Source organism: Doryrhamphus excisus, chromosome 2 (assembly GCF_030265055.1).
Source record: "Doryrhamphus excisus isolate RoL2022-K1 chromosome 2, RoL_Dexc_1.0, whole genome shotgun sequence".
NCBI classification, from domain to species: domain Eukaryota; kingdom Metazoa; phylum Chordata; class Actinopteri; order Syngnathiformes; family Syngnathidae; genus Doryrhamphus; species Doryrhamphus excisus.
Genome location: NC_080467.1, coordinates 20,322,766 through 20,342,922, shown reverse-complemented (window position 1 = coordinate 20,342,922; position 20,157 = coordinate 20,322,766). Strand labels below are relative to the sequence as shown.

The following is a 20,157-nucleotide window of genomic DNA, read 5'->3' as shown; positions in this document are numbered from 1 at the left end:
GCCTCGTATAGGCAACACTTCCATTTCCTGTCCATCCTGCTGACACTCAGGACTTTGATTACACGACCTCTATCTTGTTATCTCGACCGGTAGCCTGTGATTACTGACGGGCTAATTCTCCGTGCCCCCCCCCCCCCTTCCCGCTTTGTCTGTGGGTGGGGTAATTAGCAACTCCTTCACAGCTCCCAGGTTATTTCGGGAGAGAGGGAGAAACACTCGAGGGGATGCCGCTGTTATTTACGTTTCTCTCTTTCTTTCCGACCTCGCAAGGGGAGCATCTTTGTCATATCCTAGGTCCCTGTTTAAAAGCGCACTTGTTAGGATTAACAATGATTAAAGACACAGCCTTGAGGCAAAATATCAAGCGTACACACTCGGATGCACTAATGGATTTAGGAATGAATGATGGGATTTCTGTTTATTTTATGTTATCGCCGCGGTGTTACACAGATGAGCCGCTTATGATGATTCACCTAGAGTGCTAAATCATTCCGGGTACAAGGGCGAAGTATATGAGTAGCGCATACTTAGCAAGGTTAACATGATGTAGAGCAACAACGGTAATTTAATAGCAATAACAGAAATTTGACCTCAGGATAGCTGCTTCACAGTCATGTTGATGGTATGATACAGGAATCCCGGCTTGGTCGTTGCCGTGGCGAGTCACCCACTTTTATGGTTGCTAATATTGCTGGAGCAGCACGAAACAAATCTTGCATCCGTGAAACATTATTTTTTGGGTATTGTGTTGGGCTTTTGCAGAATTTTCAGCATCCCAACCTTCTAAATATGTTTTTTTAACATTATTAGAGCCCTCTTGACATAAAATAGCACCCCTATAGTCACCTTTACACTTGTATAAGCCAATATAGTAGATATGATTAGAGAAAATAAGTAATTTAAGACATAAATAAATCTTTTGCGGGTTGCACGGCGGTCTAGTGGTAGACCTCACAGTTAGGAGACCCGAGTTCAATTCCACCCTCGGCAAACCTTGCAGGGTTTTCTTCGGGACTCCGGTTTCCTTTCACATTCCAAAAACATGCTAGGTTAATTGGCGACTCCAAATTGTCCATAGGTATGAATGTGAGTGTGAATGGTTGTTTGTCTATATGTGCCCTGTGATTGGCTGGCCACCAGTCCAGGGTGTACCCCGCCTCTCGCCCCAAGACAGCTGGGATAGGCTCCAGCACCCCCTGCGACCCTCGTGAGGATAAGCGGTAGAAAATGAATGAATGAATGAATCTTGTGCTTGTTTCAATGAATGTTCCGGACCTTTGCAGGACAGGAAGTGATGTCTTGGGTTCAGAGTTTAGCCTATGTTATTATTTGGATTATTATGATAAGGATTGTTGGCTGTTGTGAGATCATTCAAATCTGTTGGTTTTGTATGTCAGTAACATTACTGACACCTAGTGACCTAGTAGTATTTTTTACCTACTTTTATTCCACATATTGATATGATAAAAGTATTTCATGTTGTGTGGATCCCGGGAGCCACTAAACCCAATCATTCCTAATTCCTAAGTCTATTGACCTGGGATTTTCTGGCTTCAACCTTCTTGTAATAGGTCTACTTTTTCCTTAATATCCAATATCTCTCAAGTCATCTTGCAACCTTTTTTTGAAAAAACAAAACAAAAAAAAAAGCGGTCTCAACCTTCACCCTGACAGATTTCCCTCTGAGCGCCATCCTCCAGTCACAGAGCCATTACCCTCACTCATTCTCGGCAGCGTCATCCTCATCCTCTTTCTATCTTTCCTCCATCTCGCCTTTTTCTTATCACACATGTCACTTGTATCCGTCTTGCTCCCGCCGATGCTACAACGCAATTTTACTCACAACACCCCCCTCCCACCTCTACGCAATCCCTACCCTCTTGGTCTGCAAACCACCACTCCAGATAAAAAAATTTACGCTGACAATTTAATGAATGCGGACCCCGTTAATGGCACCCAGGCTCGCTCCCGCGGCCGAGGCCAGCCCTTCCCCACGTGTGACATTTTCATGTTGAGGTTTATTGGCAGACGAGAAATAAATCACCGGGCAGGAGGAAGAAGGTGTGCGACCGCATAATGCCACAGTAGAGCTCATAACTCTCCCAGGTTATTATTTAAGCTTTACCACAGCCTTCTTGCTACCGACGCTATGAGGTCGTACCCAATCTCCCTGTGCAGAGCCGCCCTGACTGGTTCAATTAACGCACCTTACTAAATGGAAGGGTTTGACAGTCAATTAACGTTTGACATAAAGGCAAAAGTGGAAGAAGAATCAAAGTTGACAAAAGAGAAGATGAATCTCCCCGAGCTGTTGGCCAGCATGCGGCTGGATGGGGTTGATTGCACTTTGCTATATTTTGGATGGAGAAAGTCAGTGGCGTCATTAGGCCTATTTTAGGGGGGCTCAAGCCCCACTAAAATTATTTATTTTATTTATTATTATTTCATTTGTATTGATTTTTTCTTTTTTATTGATTTTTTTTTTACAAAAAATATCTGACAAATTTTATATAACAGGGCAAAAGCAGGCTAATACTAGCCTACTAGTAGTAGTAGTAATAATCAAGAAGAATAATGATGATACTAATTTTAATAGGCTAATGAATAATATAATAATGATTATTATATCATTGATCACTGTCCGCTGGACAGAATGGTTGCAGAGCTTGAGCAGCGGTTTTGCAGTGTAGATTGTGTGTACTTGTGTACATTTAATGGTGGCCTAAAACAATTGAGTATCTCTACTAATAACAGACTTATATGGACTTATAACAAACAGCGATGTTCAAGATTGCTTCCACGCTACTAACCCACCTTAGGCCCTCTTCGATTCTTAGTTTAAAAAAAACAACAACAAAAAACGTCACATCATGTCGTCTGGCCACGCTTGGATTTGTCAGACAGCACAAAGATGAAGAGGAGGCAGCAGCTAGAGGAAGAGGAAGCAGAGGAGTAGACACGTTTGGTTATATTTAGTGACGTTGTGAGACAAACTAAGAGGAGTCTGACCGAGTGGGAGGCGAGGAGGCAGAGAAAGACAAGGCAAATAGAGGTTGGGGGTGGAGGTGTCAGGGTGAGGGGGGGATCGAAAGAGGAAATGTCACGGCTCTGGTTCAGTGGAGTGGTAAATCAGGAGCATCAGCGTGTCAGGGCATTTAAGGAGGAACTGGAGAGGAACTAAGAAAAGCTATATGATCAGTGATGGGCCCGGCGCGCACGCTGTCGTCACAGAAATTTACAACCATTGCGCACTCGCACGCCTTGTGCTGCTCGTCTTGCATTCGACTCCCTTCGATGTGCTTGCAGGTTGTTATTTTGTCCGCTCAGCATTGTATGTGTGTGTGTGCAGCCGCTTGGGAGGGGTGGGGTTGTTTTATTTGACACGCTACAATCGGCTAGCATGTTAAAATGCAGACCTGCAAGAAAGATGGAGCGGAGTGGCTAAGAAATTCTAACAAGAGCGAACAACAGGGAAAGAAGAAATAAATTAAAGGCAGGGGCGTCACTAGGTTCTGAGGACGGGGGGCTTAGCCCCTGGAGGTGCACAGGATATGAATGAATGTAGTAGACATTCAAAAAAATCCAAAAAATCGAATAAGGAAGAAGAACCGGGATATAACTTTCCCACTTTTGGACAGATTTAGTAGAGATACTCAACTGTTTTAGGCCACCATTAAATGTACACAAGTACACACAATCTACACTGCAAAACCGCTGCTCAAGCTCTGCAACCATTCTGTCCAGTGGACAGTGATCAATGATATAATAATCATTATTATATTATTCATTAGCCTATTATTATTACTATCATCATTCTTCTCTTTCCGATTATTACTAGTTAAACTAGTATTAGCCTGCTTTTGCCCTATTATATGAAATTTGTCAGATCGATTAAAAATATGAAATTATTTAGGGTGGCGTAAATAATTTAAGGGGGACTGTAGCCTCCCTAAAATAGGCCTAATGACGCCACTGATAAAAAGGTGAGGCGTTCTGTGGAAATTCCATCCATCCATCCGTTTTCTATTCTGTTTATCCTTACTACGTTAGTCCAAACGAACTCTGGTGCCGTATTCTTTAAAATACTTTTGAGAAGCTTTTTGTTACCTGCGATTGGCTGGCAACCCAAAGACAGCTGGGATAGGGATGAAATTCCCCTAAAAGACAGTTTTATGCTTTCCGCATCCGCAAGCCCATGTGGGCAAATGATGTTATTTTTGACTACCGGGACAGCCAAGGGGTGTCCAAATCCAGGTGTTGCACTCACAGTAGGCCATTGGAACGGTGCTTGGCCGCACTTAACAAAGGTTAACAAACGTAACAAAAAGCCTAAAGTCAGGCGTGTTTGACGGAATCAAGTCTGAATTTACCTTGAAAATAATGCCATCCTCCTCCCGTTTTTTCGAATAATCCAGACCAAAAACATGTTTGATTGGGTTAAAAGTCAGGGTTCTCCAGTTTTAGGAAGCAGCTATCCAAAAAGTCTTTCAAGGGGCAACTAAAAGAGGGTCTATCCCGACCCCCTGATTGATGAATTCATTGAAAAGATTTTTGTAGCTTCTGACAATAAGCGCCTTTGTGGATGTTGTTAAATCCAGGGAATGTTTGCAACTCGATGGGAACATAGCGGAGCATTTAGTTGCTCAAAAGCCAAATGTTTCCCTCGGGCCTTTGACGGAGTGAAAAACAGAACTGTAAGGAGAGTGATAATTGGACCACTTCGGGTGAATGCTAATGACGCTGTGTGTCTGCTTGGTGTGTCTACACGGGCAAATGTTTGCGAGCAACATCGCTTTGAACATACGGACCGAGCAAATTATTAGATATTTGCTCGTTGTTTGCAGCCAAGGAGTTCAAATAGCATTTTAATTCGGAATTCTGCAAATAATGGATATCTGGAAGGCACTACTGCAATTTGGCTGAAGAGGTACATACGGAATACTTTTGTAGGATCCGAACACGCTGCTTGTTTACCTTACTTTACCGGCACATCATTCTATGTTGAAATGTTCACATTACTCCTAAACACGTGATGAATAAAACTAACCAAAGAACAGGAGGTGGCATGACAGTTGTAAACTCCAGTTTTCCTGAAGGAAGCCCAGACGGGTTCCGACTCTTTTAGGGTGCGAATGCCAGGAGAGATTTGTTCCATCTGTGCTTTGTGGACCAACATCCTGTGTTTGATATGAAATCCTCCATAAGTAGGCCAATAGATTGTGACAAGCGTACTTTGGCAGCAGTGAGGAAATGTTTGTGTGAAGGATGTCCAAAGTCAGCATTGTTTACTTTAGACTGCAGATTCATTGATCTTGCTGGGTATTTTATTCTGACATTTTGTGCTCCAACTGCAATCAAAATTCCCCAAATGTCTTAATTAGACAAGAGCAAGGCATGCAGCCACAGCATGACGTGCACCGAATGACATTTAATACAAGGGTTCATTCAAGAGGTATTGTTATTATTATTGTGGTTGTCCTTGTAGCTAAATAAGGATGATGCAATGCACTGGAAACTATAACCACAATAAAACATATTCTCTTAAATGAACCATTTTGTGTCCACAAATGAAACTTTCAAGGGGGCTTGAGAGGCAGGGAGGACTTTCAATATCAGTGAATTTGTCGAGTGGTTGGCACGCAGGCCTCACAGCTAGGAGACCCGGGTTCAATCCCACCCTCGGCCATCTCTGTGGAGTCTGCATGTTCTCCCCGTGCATGCGTGGGTTTTCTCCGGGTACTCCGGTTTCCTCCCACATTCCAAAAACATGCTAGGTTAATTGGCCACTCCAAATCGTCCATAGGTATGAATGTGAGTGTGAATGGTTGTTTGTCTATATGTGCCCTGTGATTGGCTGGCCACCAGTCCAGGGTGTACCCCGCCTCTTGCCCCAAGACAGCTGGGATAGGCTCCAGCATCCCCTGCGACCATCGTGAGGATAAGCGGCAGAAAATGAATGAATGAATGATTTCATTTGTCGCCCTTACAACTTGACTCACTTATGCTTCACTGCTCTCCGTTTTTCTTGCATTTCGCTGATTTCAGTTTCAACTTCGGAAAATAATCCCACTTCACATACACCATCTTTTTGGTAATAACTGGGTTAATTGGAGACTCTAAATCAGGGGTGGGCAAACTACGGCCCGGGGGCCACATCCGGCCCGCCAAGTGTTTGAATACGGCCCGCCCGTTCTTTCCAAAGTATTTCATTTAAACTCAACATACAACCTGGCATCATGGCTTGAGCCAACTTTTTCATGGTTGAAGTAGCTGACTTATCAATTTTCGTTATTTGATCCTGAAAAAAGGGACACAAGCACATAATAATAATCATAATAACAATAATAATAACAATTAGAATAATAATTATCATTATTATTATTAACCAAATAATAATAATAATATTAAAATTTAAATTATAAGGCACTTTACATCAAATAAATTATCTCAAAGTATATATATAGCAGACTCCATGACACTTAAAATATATAGTCTGATCACCCCCCGTCAATTTTCTTAAATCAATGCGGCCCCCGAGTCCAAAGGTTTGCCCACCCCTGCTCTAAATTGTCCATAGGTATGAATGTAAGTGGGAATGGTTGTTTGTCTATATGTGCCCTGGGATTGGCTGGGGACTGGTACCTCACCTCTCTCGCAAGTCAGCTGGGATAGGCTCCAGCATACCCCCGTGACTTTTTTTTTAAACACTTGTTCTGCTGGGATATTGTTAAGAGTTCATAGGTATCAATAGTAAGAGAAGTAGTATATTTTGTACAAATACATAGTATCAGCACAGTGGAACATATATACTAAATTTCCCACAGGGTGTATCCCAGTCAGCTGGGATAGGTTCCAGCTCACCTGTGACCCTGAACCGAATAAGCAGTATAGATACAAAGCGAATAGATACCAAGTGACCCAACTTTTTAACACAATGAGTGAAGAAGATAAATGAACTACATAGCTGACCCTTAAAGAGTCACTGCTAAGATATATGGTGTGTACGCACTTGAGCGAGGCACCAAGTAAGTACTAGTACCATACAGCAATACTCAATTCAATTGTTTCTAGCGTATTGCCTAACCCCCCCCACACACACACACACACACTTTTGCTACATTAATGGGATTCCCTTACTCGGTGCTTCCTCCCCCCTCCTGTAACTTTGTGGATACCCCCGTTTTAAAAACACACACACAGACATTTATGCAAGGAGTGCAGGAATCTGCAAAGCTCTGCATCAATGGAGGCGTCTCACTCGTTGGAGCATCTCATAAAGCTGCACAGTCTCAGAAAATAACTCCCACATCTGCAATAAAGTCATCCCTAGTATCTCAGCACACACACAATAACACACACACAATAACACAAACAAACACAAGGCAGGCAGGCAGGCTATGAGCACATGACCCCTCTTGTGGGAACAAATATGTGCATATCCGGACACACTTGCATAAACAAATGTGACATGCGCTACCTTTCTTGTCTTTGAATGGCTGGAATACAAAATAAAATACTCTCTCACACACACATACACACACATGCAGAGTACAATATGCTAATTGTCTAAAATATCAACTGAACAAACAGGAGGATGAACAAAAGCTGCTACTTTGCGCGATTCTTTAACATCCTTCCTCAGCTTATCTCTATGGTGATGCTGAAGGCTGATAGGAGATTGTCGGACTCTCCTCCATCAGGACGCAACTGAGTCACACATACCACATCTCTCCTCCGCGCTTCCCTCTCGTCTCCTCCTCCGGTCCTCGCGTCCCGCTGGTGTTTGCTTTTTATTCCCGCCTCGGTATCACTGCCGCCGCCGCCGCCGCCGCCGCCTTCCTCTCGCCCTCCGCCTGATGTCTCCCCTCTCTCCCTTCGTCTTCGGTGCCGCGGAGTCGCTCCCCTTCACGTGGGGACCTTAGTAGCCATCCCTCGGAGCTGCCGCCTCGCGGTCTGAGCGCTTGCGAGTGGAAGTGAATGGACAGGAGGGGAAGCAAGACGACAAGAGTGAGCAAACAGGCAGTTATCCTCTCATGTGCTCAACCCCCCCCTCCATCACCACAATCACCATCACCGCCGCCCGCCTCCCTACTCCAGTCTCGCTTCTCTGTCCCCTTCTCCCCCCCTGCATCTCTCCATCCGTCGTGACCTCCTCTCGGGTGTCGCCATGCAAGGCTCTATATCCTTTTAAAGCGAGGGGAGGGATGGAAGTGGGGTGGGGGGAGGTGAAGCCACAGTGGGTCTAATTAAAAAGCAGAGTATGTACAGCTGCGGAGAGAGGAGAAGGAGGAGCGGAGCAAAGTGTGGAGGAACTAGGGAGGTGAAGGGTGGAAATGAGGGGCAGGACATGGTTTTGGGGGGGTGGGGGGAGTGCTGTATGAGGTGGGGAAAGGCTGGCAGGACACCAAGGTCAACTGGAGAGGAATGCAGAAAGGCCATGCATAGAGGGCATGGGGGGGGGGGGGGCGATAAAGGGGGACGGATATGGGAACAGACAGGTGGAATGATTTCACAGATATCTCCCATATGAGGATGACCAGTGCCAGGGAAGCATGACCAGTGCCAGGGAAGCATGACCAGTGCCAGGGAAGCACGACCAGCAGGATAATAGAGACACGTGAACAAAGCGACATCTCAAAGCTCACGTCACTAGTCTCTCACTAGTTTTAGATGCCACGTATCAATGACTTCCTTTTGTATGTGCATGAATGTGGAATAAATGTCACCGAGTACTGAATTATTGAAGTAAGTTGGCTTGCTTGTGAGTATCATCTCTTGTTGCAGTGCAGCATGTTTGTTTGAGGAGTGGGAGTGCGGCCGCTGCAAGCTTGAAGTGGATGTATCATATAATTCATGTTCCTGATACCGGGGATGTCCGATATTGGCTGATTTGGCAGAAAAACAATGTTATCCAACTCTCATTTTTCGATACTGATATCAGCCGACACCGATATTCATTCATTCATTCATTTTCTACTGCTTATCCTCAAGAGGGTCGAGGGGGTGCTGGAGCCTATCCCAGCTGTCTTCGGGCAAGAGGCGGGGTACACCCTGGACTGGTGGCCAGCCAATCACAGGGCACATATAGACAAACAACCATTCACACTCACATTCATACCTATGGACAATTTGGAGTGGCCAATTAACCGAGCATGTTTTTGGAATGTGGGAGGAAACCGGACAGGGGCGTCACTAGGTTCTGAGGACAGGGGGGGCTTAGCTCGTACTAGCCTGCTTATTGGCTTGCTTATTAGCCTGCTTTAGCCCTATTTTATTAAATGTGTCAGGGATTTTGTAAATAAATAAATAAATAATATCAAATTATTTAGGGGGGCTTAAGAACATTTTAGGGGGACTGGGATTGAATTCGGATCTCCTAGCTGTGAGGTCTGCGCGCTAATCACTCGACCGCCGCGCAGTCCCGATACCGATATGTGTCACATAATTGTATGTACATGTACTATGAATGATGAACACCACGTGGCAGAAAGTAAACAAATGGACTCCGAGTCATCCACAAAGCCCTAGGTACGCTCGTTGGCACACCAAGTACAAGAAACAACTTCCAACGCCTCCCACACTTTATTCACGCCAGCAGCCATCTTGCATTGGAGAAACACTCAAAATAATCCACAAAATCAAAGCCAATTGCTCCCACTCGGGGACATGCCCAATCAAAGCAGACATGTTATTTAGTATTATTAATGTGATCGCTCCTCGCACCAGTTATTAATGAATACCTTCACCTTGCATAATGGAAATAAACAGAAGGACAGAATAAAGTCAAAGGCAACAGTATCATCTTATCACTCACGCCCGGGTACATGCCCACACGCAACTTATTTGATAAATGGAATTATTCATCCCACCAGTTGTTAATGATGGCGTCTACCTTTCATCATAGTCATGAACAATGATTCCAAATAAGCCACAAAGTCAGGGAGGTTGCAGTAATGCAGCATTGTGTTCTGCTGGGAATGACTCCTGGCCCAAGGAGGGAGTGGGAATCGTGGCCAAGTCTGTCACGGTGAAACTGGCCAAAGGAGAGTGTGCCACTAGATTCCAGATCCAGATCTTAAAGAGGACCTATTATGCTCATTTGCCGGCCCTTTGTATTGAGTTGTGGACTCCTATAGAGCAGCTACACATGATATGCAGCACAGAAAGCTTTCGAGTTCTTCCAGAATCGGCACCTATTCTGCTGTATTTCTTTGGATTTTGTGATTCCTGTGAAAATGCTCTGATTTAACGTTTTAAAATCGACGGCCCGCCTCCATGCACGCCCACTCTGCTGTGGTTGGTCACACTCGCCGCTGACTTGATGAACTGTAGAGGCTGCACGGCGGTCGAGTGGTTAGCAGCTAGGAGACCTGAGTTCAATTCCACCCTCAGCCATCTCTATGTGGAGTTTGCATGTTCTCCCCGTGCATGCGTGGGTTTTCTCCGGGTACTCCGGTTTCCTCCCACATTCCAAAAACATGCTAGGTTAATTGGTGACTCCATATTGTTCATAGGTATGAATGTGAGTGTGAATGGTTGTTTGTCTGTATGTGCCCTGTGATTGGCTGGCCACCAGTCCAGGGTGTACCCCGCCTCTCGCCCCAAGACAGCTGGGATAGGCTCCAGCACCCACCGCGACCCTCATGAGGATAAGCGGTAGAAAAGGAATGGATGAATGAATAAACGGTATAGTTCCGGATGAAAACCAGAAATGATCGTTGGGTTACCAAATTTCATAGAAATCATCTCAGTCGGAGTTAGATTTATGTGACAAAATGAATCAAAAGATAATGATCCAGCCCTTCAGTCTATTTGCTTTTTCTGAAGCTACTACACAACCAGTTTTACTGAAGTAAAACGCAAGTAAAAACACATACGTAACTATTGTTTATGTGGGGCAAACAACCCATGACACCCCAGCCCCATTTTTCCTCTTACTGCCACGTTGCATGTCGGCTTGTCATCACCACACAGGCCATTGTCACTAGAGGAGGCTCTATAGCACTCGCATAGACAGATAACATTTACTGCTAAACGCCTCGAGGAGTGAGACATCCTATCCCATTTTATCAGCTCCGATCACTTATCCTCCTCACTGCCACCTTCACTTCGTTTTTTTTTTTTCTTCCTACCAGAATCACATTAACATTCCCCTAGATTGTGTGTCTGCATCCCGAGGGTTTTCTACTTTTACACTTCACACACACCTTGTTTTTGGTAATAATCATTTAAAGGAATGTGAGATGTGAAAAAAAGGGCAGCAGTGCGTCGCACTTAATGCATTAGGAATACGTTATGTGTACAAAGAATCAGAATGGAGCTTCATGCAATTTAATTTAATGGCAGAAATAACAATATTGCAATAGGATACTAATGTAGGATAACAGTAAAAAGTGTGCCAGGTGGGTGGTCTACAAAAGTAAATCACTGCCAGGATCTCCAAGGATCTCAGGACAATTATTGCAAGTCTCCATCCAACTAAGTGACACACAAAATGTGTTCATGTTAAGTTTTGTGCTTGTGCGTGTTGAGTGCAGATTGAAGAATAAGGGATCGATCTGTGGCTCTTGAGACCTGGACTGATTGGGGATGGATGCTAAATACATGATGGATGGATGCTAAGATAAGAGATGCAATGATTGAGGTATGGTCTTGTGATAGATGGATGGGTGAAATTGGATTGTGCCACCATTACCATAGCAAATAACTTTATTAACTTCAATTGTACATGATGTCTTCTGTGACTGAAGCCAGGTACAGTAATCACCGCTAAATGACTCCAAAGACGTAATGGAGCCATTACGACTTTTTCAGATGCTTATTTCTCTGCCTCTTTAAAAGTATGCTAAGATCGGGCTCATCTTTCATGGACTCTTAAAGGATTTTAGGCTTGGTGGATGTGACTTATGGACTATCTGAGATCCATTACTAGAAATACTGTAGACCTAAACACTGTATTTCATTGAGAACAGATGACGTGTGCTAGAACATTTCTGTCATTTTTAATGACAGTAGTTTTTTTTCCCTCTAAGTGTTGGCTCTATAACATGTTTCACATCAATCCATCCATCCAGCACCCTAAGGCAAAAAGCCCAGACTTCCTTCTTTCTGGTGAATTTGTCCAACTCCTTCCCAGGCCAGTTGAGAGTCCTCGTCTCTCCTTTGGGTCCTGGGTCTTCCCCAAGGCCTCCAATTGGTTAGACAAGCCCCTGAATTGAAGCTCCTGCTCAAGCCACCTTGAGGTTCTCCCAGATGACAGTGCTTCTGCACCGGCGACCTCATCCTTTCGATCTCCACCCAAAGCTGATGATCACATGTTATTTTCTATATCTCTATCTTCTAATATGAAACGACTGAATATTTACGTATCAAGGCCATAGCATTTCAGTATGTGGAATCAAACTATGGAATGGATTGAGTAAGGAAGTCAAACAATGCACAACGATGAGCCAATTCAAGAAACAATACAAGCAGTTGATGTTTGCTAAATACAAGGATGAAGAGTCTTGAACCAGTCACGATGTGCTATATATATCACTATATTGACACGCACTATGGTACACATTATGGCATTGGATGCTCATATCACCTCGTACTTCAGTACGGGACATAAAATAAAATAAAATAAAATGAAATATTTTTTTTAAAAACAATTGAAAATTCAAATTAATAAAATTAATTTAAAAAAAAAACCTTAAATTATATTACAAAGGCAGAAAGTGAATAAATGTAACAGTTAGTGATTGTAAAAGTACCAGATGGAGGGGTAGGATTTAATAAGCTTTGCTTCTTCCTACTCCTTTTGGACATGTGGAACTGTGAACTGATTATGTGATGCATTCAATTGTAATCTGATGCATGTTCAAATGAAATAAAACCATTACCATTACCATATCACCTTGGAAGGTAAAGGTGTCCACGTACCCCCTTTGTTGGTGTACCACTAAGGGTACGCCTACCCCTGGTTGGGAAGCATTGTTCTAGATTCCAGTTGAGAAGTTTTAATCAGTTGTTTTAGTTTTACAGTGCTAGAATGTTTAAGAATTTTAACTATACACTGGTTCACTTATTATTTTTTACCATTGCATGACAGTTTATTATTATTATTTTTGAATCAACACATTTATTTTTAGTCATGTGGCCTTTCTTCAGAAGTTCCCTCCACCAGGTGGTAATGTTGCTCTTAAAGTGTTGAAGATTTCCTCCTGATAAACACACCTCAAGCCCTCAAGGACAGAAATAATCATTTTTTCTGGGCTGCATTTAAAAATAGTAGCACTATTTTGCAGAGGAGTGGACCTTCTGTCCCAAGGGCGGTCTTTTGTTTTCTCTCTGCTCGTTCGTGGCTCTGAGTGATGTTTCAAAGTGATGCAGTTTTCAAGGAACACGCTTTGAACAAGCCTCTCGCTGTGTCAGTCTATTCGTCTTCGTGTTAAACGTTCATGAAGTAAACTTGGCAGAGTTGAAAATATGTTTTTCTATATTTTGCTCAGGCTGATGAACCACCCCTGAAGTCCTCGGAAAGCCCATTTTAGGTTATTTTTGCCTCTTAGTTTGTTGATTTTTGCTTTTAGATTGTATTGCTTTAATTTGGACAATACCTTCTTTTTTTCTTTTTTACATTTTAAACAGTTAAATATGACAGATTAATGTATTGTATTATTTATGTTCTTATAATGCATCATATTTTTATTTAGATTTACTATTTAGATTATTGATATATTTTATATATTTTTTTACATTTTGTGTTTTAGATATTTTTTAATTTTTGCATATTTAAAGTCCAATAAAAATATGATTTAATTAAATGTATTTGATCTAAATGCACAACTATAAATAGTAAGACACGTTTAAGGCTAATGCTAACTGGTCAGTTGAAATCATAGCTTGGGATTAGAGGTCTGTGGTCGCCATAGCAACATCAAGGATGCCGTTATTCGTTTTTAGAGTAATAATGAATAATAATAATACAACATGACGATTGGTGTGAATTAATGTCAAACAATATAAGGTAATACAAATGGTTTAAACATCATATAAAATGAACGGTTTAGTCAGTGAAATTAATTAATTTTTAACACAATTTATTGTATTAAAAATAATGATTGTACTTTTTTCTGTTATTGTTTTGGGATGTACAAGTGCTCATTTACTAACTTTAACATTTATGTACGTTTATATTTCGTTTCTGTAGCACAGATGATCTCCCGGCTTGTTTTGTTTACATGCTCGCAGACACGTGGCCAGAGGGGAGGGAAGAGGCGGGGGTTAGGGAGGGAGTGACGGTGGGGGGGTGCTAGCATGGATTAGTGCAGCGACAAGGACCGGTGCCTTTATTTATTTCTTTATTTTTATGTTTAGGCTTCCACAACAAAAGGGGGAGTGATTGAGGGAGATCATCCTGAGGACATTTGCACTTGTTCCTCCTCGTTGCCTTCCTCAGCCGGCCACGGTCTGCACCTCCAAGCCCCCCCCCCCCGCCCCCCCACCTCAGCCAGTATGTCCAGCTCGCAGACACCAGAGGACGGCCTCTACGGTGAGTGATATCTCTGTATTATTTATTCTTACTGTACATTAATGTATACATCATTGACACATGGTGCTGCTTACTGTAAACTGTAACCAGCTGTAAAGTAAACAATAGCGGCGGTGACCCCATTTCATGAGCTTAGTGTGTTAGGCACAATCTACGCTACAAATTAGATGAGCACACTTATTTTTGTTATTGTTTCACTTTGTCGGCGTGCAAACGGATTCCCTGCCTCACCTGCGTGTATCTCTGTAAGCCAATAAGCCACAGAGATTTCCTGACGCTTATAGCCTGGCTGGCACACCGGAGAGCGGACTATCCAAAACCAGGAGGCCGCCAGCCAATTATTGGCCTAAAAAAAGAAAAACTAGTCAACCTGTTGTTGTGGTTTTTAGCTCCTGTTATGTAAGGCTGATGGTGCACAACAACAATATCAGCATTGCACCATGGGAACTGATTCAATGCTGCAGAAGAATGGCGGCAGATAGATCAGCAAAGTGGTTATGTCATAAATCTTCTCTGTAGGGACCAAAAAAAAAAACTAGGCCAATGGCACAGATTCCCCTCCCTCCACTTCTCTCTCTGTGCTCAGTCATGTCTCGACACCCCCTCCACCACATACAACATCATATATGCTTATAAAGTGGGAGATTATGGACACATCAGATGGCAGGGGGGGAGGGGGGGATGCTGTGATTGGCTGATGATGGCCTTGTAAATGTTGTACACAAACAAGGGGAGGACATGAGCGCGTGAATGGCTAATCTCTAACAGAAATAAGATCTTACATAAGCATGCATGTTGTCAGTCCCACTTACTGTTTAGCTGTGCACAAGCATGCACACCACCACATGCTTGTGTGTGTGTGTGTGTGTGTGTGTGTGTGTGTGTAAACCTTTGGCCGCCCGTGAACCCAATGAACCTTTTTGGAACCTTTTGTATCCATTCATTCATTCATGTGCTATGTTGGTGCCTTGTCGGAATTCATTGAAAGCTCCCATATAGCTATAATACTGCAGTATGCAGTATGCAAGTATAAAATCAGAAAATGATGAAAAAATAAGTCAACATATTCTGACAATAACAAAGTAGCGCAATCGTATGAGTAAATAATAGACGTTATATTATTATTGTAGCATAAAGTTGAAATATAAGAAACACACAAAGCAACATTTTTTTTTATTTTAGACGGTTTGGCTTTTTACATGAGAAAAGTTGCAAATTTGGAATCATTGAATTGTAGTATTTCAAGAAACAAATGGTAATGAATGAATAAAGTTTTAACAATAGAAGAAAAAAATGTTTGTTTCTGGTCGGGTTCTTTTTGCCACCACACATTCATCAGGGCGACCGGCAGGACCCAAAGAAGGCCAAAAATCCCACTTCTCCGATGGGTCGATTTTCGAACGGTTTTCAGGTCCGCATCTGCTGAGAATTCTCGTTTTTTGATGTGCCAAAACAACACTTTTCTGGTCTGGGAGGTGCACAAAACCCACTACACATTCATCAGGGCTACAGGCAGGACCCAAAGAAGGCAAAAAATCTAAATGGACTTTTTTTTTTTTCTTTCAATCTACTAAACATTGATTTCATATTTCTGTTGGGGTGCATTGATACACATACTTATGCTAGTTCCACCAATAACAGCAGTATAGATACAACAACACTTACTGTGTCCGCTCTCATTTGGGTGGCTGTGTCTTCCTGCACAAGACGTGTGCTCCAGTCCTCAAAAATTGCTCCAAAATCGTCACAGCGTAGCAAAATTGACAGCTAGGTATCCGCTTTTCCATCTGTGAATGGCGCTGAGACTAGCGATGCGTCGTGTCCACCAGATAAAGATAGCTCTTCATGCTAGCTGCTACAATAATAATATCACTGTAGCTTGGTTAATATTCAAGTCAGTTATGTAAATGGACACTTCAGCGTCAAAATATGTACGTCCCATGACGTCCATGGTTACTAGCTCATATTAACTTGTTTTTTCGTGCTAGAATGCACACAAAAGGGAAAGAAATATGTGTTCTTGTTTCACATATGGATTGTGAATGATGGGCAGTGCAGTTCCAATTTGAAATGTGTTCTTTTCTATAAAGAAATAAAAGGTGTCATTGAAAATAGTCTTATTTTTCCTGTCGAGGCTCCTGGGTGGAACTGGAGGAGCTGATCGCAGCGGTGAGCCGCAGGGAGAGTCTGTCAGGACCGCAGGATAGCATCTCCTCCGCCCTGCAGGAAGAGCTAGAGAGGATCCTCCTGGAGGCGCAGCTGGAGTGCGAGCGGAATCGAGACAGGTAACTTTTTTTGGGGGCAGGGGGGGTGTCATGTTTTTAGCTTTCATCCGTTTCTAACAACACGTCATCAACGTCCCGTGTATGGCTGATTGTTTGAACAGAAGTGTCGAGTGGGTGCGCTAAAGGAATGTAAAAGTGTCTGTTCAATGTCTGTAGTCCCACGCAGGTCCCGACCCCGCAGTCGGCCGGTTCCCCAAGACCCCCCAGTGATCCAGACAGTGACTGCATCACCATCCAGGTACACCCGTGTTGAAAATGTTGAAATATTTTGTGTTATTCTGATAAATTGATGTGATGTGAATTGTGATGTAAAACAGGAGGAGAGTGACAGGAGAGCTGACACTGATTGGGTGTGGGACTGGTCCAGCAGGCCTGAAAACATGCCACCCAAGTAAGAAAAACACTACAAGCTAGTCATTTTCTTATTTTATATTTTTTATATATTTTTTTAAAATGTAAATGAATGTCTAAATGTATAAATGGAATATTTTCATACAGCATAGAAAACCTGTTTACGACATTCTAAATATGGTTTTCAATATTATTACAGCCATGACACACCACCCTTACACTCACCTTTAAATGCATCTCCAAGTGCTGCACATTTTTTATTTGAATGCAAAAAATGAGCCTAATAGCGCTATTTCCCAACAACCTTAGGGAATAGTGACTCACTGCTGCTTCCAGTGGATCAAAGTGGTATTGCAGGACAAGCCTCTGAGCTTCTGCTAGTTTGACATCCTAGTGATGCTCCTCCTCGTCTGTGTAGAGAGTTCCTGTTTCAGCACCCGAAGCAGCCGGGCTCTCTCAGCGTCCGGAAGACGGAGGTGATGAAGAGGGGGATCTTCTCGTCGGACGTGCTCCTCATCCTCGTTCCCTCGCTGCTGGCATCCCATCTCCTCACGCTTGGAATCGGGTATGACAGTCTTAAATATTAAAAATATAAAATGTAAAAATATTAAGAGAAAAGAAGAGAAAATTAAGAGAAAACTTTTGTAGCATAAAGTTGAAATATAAGAAACCACCACAAAGTATTTTTTAAATGTGTATAACTACTACACATATTGCAAGTGAATTATGCAATAATTGTTTTTTTTGTTCATTTTCTCTGTTTTTTTAGCATCTACATAGGAAAGCGTTTGGCTTCATCCACAACTAGCACACTGTGACATTAGCTCAAGGCCCCGCCGACCCTCCCCAACCTCCCCAACCCCCCCAACCCCCATATCGCTAACGTTTTGGCCAGTAAGGTCACGTCCTCTCCTTCATCACAACCATAGTACCTCGCCTGTTTGCTTCTATGTTTATCACCATATGCGTGTGTGTGTTCTGTTGTAGAGCCCGTAAGGGAGGGGCGGGGGGGGTTGTATGCATGGACGCGAGCCAATGAGTCAGACTGAGGTCACTTTAGCCTCTAAAGAATAATCAGAAGGAAGACATTGGCCAGATGATACAACAAAAGGAGAATTTCCTCATCAAAAAGAGCAAAAAAAAAAGGTCTTTGTCCAGAGCTGAGAACGCTGTGTTCGCACAGATAAAATACGCAAGCCCTTTGGACAACCTTGGGGAAAAAAAGCTGTCATTTGTCACAAGTAATGACCCTCTGTAAAATGTTATTTTTTTCTCTGCCATATATCTCTAAAGTAGATTTTTTTTTCTGTGTGAGAGTAGGAGTGCTTGTACTTTTTTTGTCCCCTAATCCCATTAAATATTTAACCTCCCACTAAGACAATCCCGATCCCATTAAATATCACTCCTCCAAACCTCAATGTGCTTGTTGGCTCATTTATTCTGCCCTTGTACATGTCTATTTTCTAGGAAGTGCGGCACTGCCAAAAACAAAAAGAAAGTATTAAGTATTAGTATTAGTATTAAATATTAAGAGGGAAAAAGGTTGTACTGTAAAAAATAAGAAAAATAACATTACAAACAAAAAAAACTAGTTATATATAGTTAGTTTGTATTTTGACTTACTTGAGTCTTTGCTCTCATGGCTCCGGGATGTTATTCTTGTGCTATTAATAGTATGATATTGTAATGAATCATTAATACTTAGTTAGTTATTTTGCCTTATTCCCTGATTGCGGTTTCTTTCCAGCTGTCATAGCACATATTTGTAATTTTACGTGTCTGCAATTCCAGCCCGCTCCGTTGTTAACCTGCAAATGAGCCACAGCATCTGTTTGAAATTTATTGTACTTTCCACAAAACGTGAATTGCGGCGAAGCCCCGCCCCCTGCTGATTTGTCCTCCTCCTGATCAGGCATTTGGTTGGTATTTCATCCATTGTTTTCTCAACTGTGCCTGTCATTGACGACTTGTGCTGTTGTTGTAAACGACACGAGCGCAGCCTCGCCATCTGCCGATGTCGTTGCTTCCCTTTTAACAAGCTGCTTTCGTAGACCAGACAAGCATTGGACCTTTTATTGCTTCCGATAAACCCCAGGAACAGTTTCCTCTGAGCATCTCGTGAAATGACGAGTCTCGGTTTCGCAATCTAAGTAGCGCAGCGTGTATTTCAGAAGATGAGAACAGGCACGTCCATTTTGGTCCAAGTTCAACCAAACCCGTATGAGTTTATCTGCCATTAGTGTGGCGTTTGATGAGAGGGGTCCTGTTGCGCTCATTAAGACGATGCAACAACAAGGAGACTTGGCGGTGAGAGGAGGCACCTGGTTTCCATTCTCAGACGTTCCCACGTTAGCATAGCATTGTGAGACCGTGCCTAGCGACGCCAACATGTTTTGGCACAACAACAGGAAGTGCTTTGTCGGCAGATGAAACTATTGCATGTGCTTTGGATATGCACATTCATCACCCTTGGCTGCCATAAACACGTTCTTACTTTGAGCTTACTGTTGGACACCTCCAGTGAAATGCTTCATTTTTTCTCAGTTTTAACGTTTCCGGTTTGAATGCACGGTTCATGCTAACACTATAGCATTTAACATTTAACTGGTGGCGATATCCATGATTGAGCAAAGGAACCTGCAAGGACAATGGCCTCATACATGTCGGGCTGACAGCATGTACCTCAACATTTGACATCTCTGGGAAAGGCATTAGCTGACGACATTACCCACGGTCCGAGACTAGAAGTGGCGTTTTCAAGAAACGTGGAGACATCAGAGAGGAAACCTGCTGAACTCTGCGCTGTCCACGCTCGAACAAGAACGCGTCCGTCTCCGATATCTTCATTTTACCACATGTGGGCCACTTCCTCCGTCATGAAACGCCACACTGTACGGAACGCTGGGTTGTAATTCTGCGTAATAAAAGGATGTACTCCCACAGAGGAATGCAAGGTTATAATAGGATATTATTATTATTATGACC

At 42.9% G+C, this 20,157-nt stretch overlaps 2 protein-coding genes across 4 annotated transcripts in view; one reads left to right on the top strand and one right to left on the bottom strand.

The window, feature by feature from the left end:
• LOC131113394 (mucin-2) overlaps nucleotides 1-8,156 on the bottom strand; it is a 47,503-nt gene extending 39,347 nt beyond the window's left edge. For 2 of the 3 annotated variants that reach the window (XM_058064244.1, XM_058064247.1), the window contains exon 1: nucleotides 7,723-8,156. The gene's annotated coding sequence lies outside the window, so the exon portion shown is untranslated. The remainder of the gene's footprint in view (nucleotides 1-7,722) is intronic. The other variant, XM_058064246.1, reaches the window with a different exon arrangement.
• Nucleotides 7,749-18,590, top strand: zgc:73226 (uncharacterized protein LOC402792 homolog). Its single transcript, XM_058064255.1, has 7 exons — nucleotides 7,749-8,007; nucleotides 14,362-14,536; nucleotides 16,671-16,821; nucleotides 16,978-17,059; nucleotides 17,139-17,212; nucleotides 17,591-17,737; nucleotides 17,942-18,590. Exons 1-7 carry the CDS (start codon nucleotides 7,978-7,980, stop codon nucleotides 17,988-17,990), a joined length of 708 nt encoding a protein of 235 aa, XP_057920238.1. The 5' UTR covers nucleotides 7,749-7,977; the 3' UTR covers nucleotides 17,991-18,590.
• The last annotated feature ends 1,567 nt before the right edge of the window (nucleotides 18,591-20,157 follow it).